The sequence below is a fragment of the Palaemon carinicauda genome, chromosome 37 (assembly GCF_036898095.1).
Source record: "Palaemon carinicauda isolate YSFRI2023 chromosome 37, ASM3689809v2, whole genome shotgun sequence".
NCBI lineage: Eukaryota > Metazoa > Arthropoda > Malacostraca > Decapoda > Palaemonidae > Palaemon > Palaemon carinicauda.
The window spans coordinates 70,046,081-70,051,080 of NC_090761.1; the positions used below are offsets into that span (position 1 = coordinate 70,046,081).

The 5,000-nt window shown below is 39.4% G+C and overlaps 1 protein-coding gene across 1 annotated transcript in view; it reads left to right on the forward strand.

The window, feature by feature from the left end:
* alpha-Catr (alpha-catenin related) overlaps positions 1 to 5,000 on the forward strand; it is a 403,942-nt gene that overhangs the window by 352,023 nt on the left and 46,919 nt on the right. The window contains 1 exon segment of the mRNA XM_068361396.1: positions 2,332 to 2,528. Coding sequence (XP_068217497.1) covers positions 2,332 to 2,528 — 197 coding nt within the window.

The window sequence follows — 5,000 nt, forward strand, 5'->3', positions numbered from 1 at the left end:
GGAAAATGCCCTAGAGACTGACCATATAACAGTTTACTTATAAAGGTTTAAAGGACTTTTATGATGGCAGAGGCAAGGGACAGTGCCATTGCCCTATCAAGCAGGACAATGCCATTAGAGACTGACCATATATACAGTTTACTTATGAAGGTTTAAGGGCCACTCATGAATGACAGTTGCAAGGGACAGGGACATTGCCCTAGCTACCAGGACAATGCCTTAGAGACCTGACCATATATACAGTTTACTTAGAAAAGTTTAAAGGCCTCTCGCTCATGAATGGCAGAGGCAAGGGACAGTGACATTGCCCTATAGACTGACCATATATATAGGTGATCAGCGCCCAAGCCCCCTCTCCACCCAAGCTAGACCAGGAAGGGCCAGACAATGACTCGGCCGGTGACATAACATTCTGAGTTCTAAAACATTTTGATGCTTGGCTTCGGGAGTTTCTTTTGTTTACTTATGAAGGTTTAAAGGTCGCTCATGAATGGCAGAGGCAAGGGACAGTGACATTTCCCCAGCTACCAGGACAATGCCTTAGAGACTGACCATATATACAGTTTACTTATAAAGTTTTAAAGGCCACTCATGAATGGCAGAGGCAAGGGAGAATGACATTACCCTAGCAAGCAGGGACAATGCCCCAGAGACTGGCCGTATATACAGACGATCAGCGAATAAGTTACGACCAAGGAGGGCCAGGCAATGGCTGCTGATGACTCAGCAGATAGGCCTGTAGGCTAACCCCAAACCCCACATCTTTAGTTCACGAATATGGTGAGGTTGTAGCAACCAAAGAAACTAACGTGTTAGAACGGGACTCGAACCCCAGTCTGGCGTTCACCAGTCAGGGACGTTACCACATCGGCCACCACAACCCTCATAATTTTAGTTTATTCGATGCTCATGATATTATTATTATTATTATTATTATTATTATTATTATTACTTGCTGAGCTACAACTCAGTTGGAAAAAGCAGGATGCCATAAGCCCAGGGGATCCGACAGGGAAAATAGCTCAGTGAGGAAAGGAAACAAAGAACAAGAAAATATTTTAAGAAGAGCAACAATATTAAAGTAAATATCTCCTATATAAAGTATAAAAAACTTTAACAGAACAAGAGGAAGAGAAATAAGATAGAGTAGTGTGCCAGAGTGTACCCTCAAGCAAGAGATCTCTAACCCAAGACAGTGAAAAACCATGGTACAGAGGCTATGGCATTACCCAAGTTTAGAGATATTTACTTGAATGTATATAACTATTTGTTTATTTGTATTGTGTAGAAGAGAAATAAGGTGAAATATAATTTTTTTTTATATATAGCATTCAGGTTTTTTATATTTTTTTTTAATTCATTCGATGCTTACGATAGTTTTATGAACTTGTATATGTAGATCGGTGAATTTATTTAATTATTTATCTAGATTTTGTGTTTAGGGGAAATGAAGTGAAAGGTATACTTTTGGTTTGACATTAAATTCATATTATTATTATTATTATTATTATATTATTATTATCAATATCATTATTATTATTATTATTATTATTATTATTATTATTATTATTATTATTATACAAGAGAACCATGCCAAAATATCTGTAATACCCTGTATCTCATTATAATAATAATAATAATAATAATAATAATAATGATGATTATTATTATTATTATTATTATTATTATTATTATTATTATTATTATTATTATTATTATTATTATTATTATGTGGGAGGGTGGGCTGTGACACCCTAGCAGTACCAGCTGAACTCGGTTGAGTCCCTTGTTAGCTGGGAGGAACGTAGAGAGTAGAGGTCCCCTTTTTGTTTTTGTTTCTTTGTTGATGTCGGCTACCCCCCAAAATTGGGGGAAGTGCCTTGGTATATGTATGTATGTATGTATGTATTATTATTATAGCTAGCTAATCTACAACCCTATTTGGAAAAACAAGATGCTACAAGCCCACACGGGCTCCAACAGGGAAAAAATAACCCAGTGAGAAAAAGAAATAATGAAACAAATAAACTATATAAGAAGTAATAAATTTAAAAAAATATAACACTTTGTACTTATACTTACTATCTATTCCACAGGTTTGGCCATCGAAAAGCTTATTATTATTATTATTATTATTATTATTATTATTATTACTTGCTAACCTACAACCCTAGTTGGAAAAACAAGATGCTGCAAGCCCACAAGGGCTCCAACAGGAAAAAAATAACCCATTGATAAAAAGAAATAATGAAACAAAATAAACTATATAAGAAGTAATAAATAAAAAAATAATGTAACACTTTGTACTTATACTTACTATCTATTCCACAGGTTTGGCCATCGAAAAGCTATGCGAGACCGCAGAAGCCAATATGGTCGACACGGGGATCGGGGTTGGCAGCGGCAGCCGACCAGAGTACAGAGCCTCCATGATCAGGGCAGCCAGGTGCCTCCTCTCCTCCGTCACTAGAGTCCTTCTCCTGGCTGATACCGTGGTCGTCAAACAGCTTCTTCTGGCCAAAGATAAGGTAAATGGAAATTTGTACTGTCTGGCCAGTCGAAGGAGCCAATAACTCTCTAGCGGTAGTATATCAATGGGTGGCTGGTGCCCCGGCCAGCCTACTAAGGTAAATGGAAATTTGTACTGTCTGGCCAGTCAAAGGAACCAATAACTCTCTGAAGGTAGTATCTCAACGGGTGGCTGGTGCCCTGGTCAACATACTAAGGTAAATGGGAATGGGTTTGTACTGTCTGGCTAGTCAAAGGAGCCTATAACTCTCTAGCGGTAGTATATCAATGGGTGGCTGGTGCCCCGGCCAGCCTACTAAGGTAAATGGAAATTTGTACTGTCTGGCCTGTCGAAGGAGCCAATAACTCTCTTGCGGTAGTATCTCAATGGGTGGCTGGTGCCCTGGCCAGCCTACTAAGGTAAATGGAAATTTGTACTGTCTAGCCAGTCAAAGGAGCCAATAACTCTCTAGCGATAGTATCTCAACGGGTGGCTGGTGCCCCGGCCAGCCTACTAAGGTAAATGGAAATTTGTACTGTCTGGCCAATCAAAGGAGCCAATAACTCTCTAGCGGTAGTATCTCAATGGGTGGCTGGTGCCCTGGCCAGCCTACTAAGGTAAATGGAAATTTGTACTGTCTGGCCTGTCAAAGGAGCCAATAACTCTCTTGCGGTAGTATCTCAATGGGTGGCTGGTGCCCTGGCCAGCCTACTAAGGTAAATGGAAATTTGTACTGTCTGGCCCGTCGAAGGAGCCAATAACTCTCTAGCGGTAGTATCTCAACGGGTGGCTGGTGCCCTGGCCAGCCTACTAGGGTTAATGGTTATGGGTTTGTAGTCTGGCCAGTCAAAGGAGCCAATAACTCTCTAGCGGTAGTATCTCAACGGGTGGCTGGTGCCCTTGCCAGCCTACTAAGGTAAATGGAAATTTGTACTGTCTGGCCAGTCAAAGGAGCCAATAACTCTCTAGCGGTAGTATATCAACGGGTGGCTGGTGCCCTACCCAGCCTACTAAGGTTAATGGTTATGGGATTTACCTTCGCTAACGAAGCTGGAAGGAGGTTATGTTTTACCCCCTGTTTGTGTGCTTGTGTGTTTGTTACCTCCGCCAATGAAGTTGGAAGGAGGTTATGTTTTCGCCCCTTGTGTGTGCATGTATGTGTGCTTGTGTGTTTGTTTGTGAACAGCTTCCTGGCCACAATTTTAATCGTCGAGTAATGAAACTTGCTGCGATTAACTATATAAAAAGCTGGAAATGATTGAATTTTGTAAGATCAAGGTCAAAGGTCAAGGTCACGGTCAAGCAAAATGTTCAATTCATGTAATCAGCCATAAGTTTGGACAACGTTGTCACAGAGACTTCAAACTTGGTTCCTATTTGAGTGTATGAAAATCCACGCCACTTAATACATCTTAAGGTCAAGGTCAAGTAAAAGGTCAAGAAACAAGCTGCCGTAGCGGAGTTTTGTGCTCTCATGAGTGCCCTTTTAGTTTCCATATTGTTCAAACCATTTTCAATTAGCATCTCCACAGCATATGATGTTTGCCAACCGTCTTAATACACGTGGGCCGAAAGATTCGCTTCATAATTGAAAATTTAAATATTCAATAAACGCCATTGTTATGATGAAAAATTATTTATTCTTGTTGAGCACTAATTTATATTTTGTTGCCTCTTGCCACAGTTTAATGAAGGATACAACGGATATTTTGTGAAGGATAAGGCTGTTGATATTTTGTGAAGGATAAGGCTGTTGATATTTTGTGAAGGATAAGGCTGTTGATGTTTTGTGAAGGATAAGGCTGTTGATGTTTTGTGAAGGATAAGGCTGTTGATATTTTGTGAAGGATAAGGCTGTTGATGTTTTGTGAAGGATAAGGCTGTTGATGTTTTGTGAAGGATAAGGCTGTTGATGTTTTGTGAAGGATAAGGCTGTTGATGTTTTGTGAAGGATAAGGCTGTTGATGTTTTGTGAAGGATAAGGCTGTTGATATTTTGTGAAGGATAAGGTTGTTGATGTTTTGTGAAGGATAAGGCTGTTGATATTTTGTGAAGGATAAGGTTGTTGATGTTTTGTGAAGGATAAAGCTGTTGATATTTTACGAAGGATAAGGCTGTTGATATTTTGTGAAGGATAAGGCTGTTGATGTTTTGTGAAGGATAAGGCTGTTGATGTTTTGTGAAGGATAAGGCTGTTGATGTTTTGTGAAGGATAAGGCTGTTGATGTTTTGTGAAGGATAAGGCTGTTGATATTTTGTGAAGGATAAGGTTGTTGATGTTTTGTGAAGGATAAGGCTGTTGATATTTTGTGAAGGATAAGGTTGTTGATGTTTTGTGAAGGATAAAGCTGTTGATATTTTACGAAGGATAAGGTTGTTGATGTTTTGTGAGGGATAAGGCTGTTGGTGTTTTGTGAAGGATAAAGATGTTGATATTTTATGAAGGGTAAGGTTGCTAATGTTTTGTGAGGGATAAGGCTGTTGACGTTTT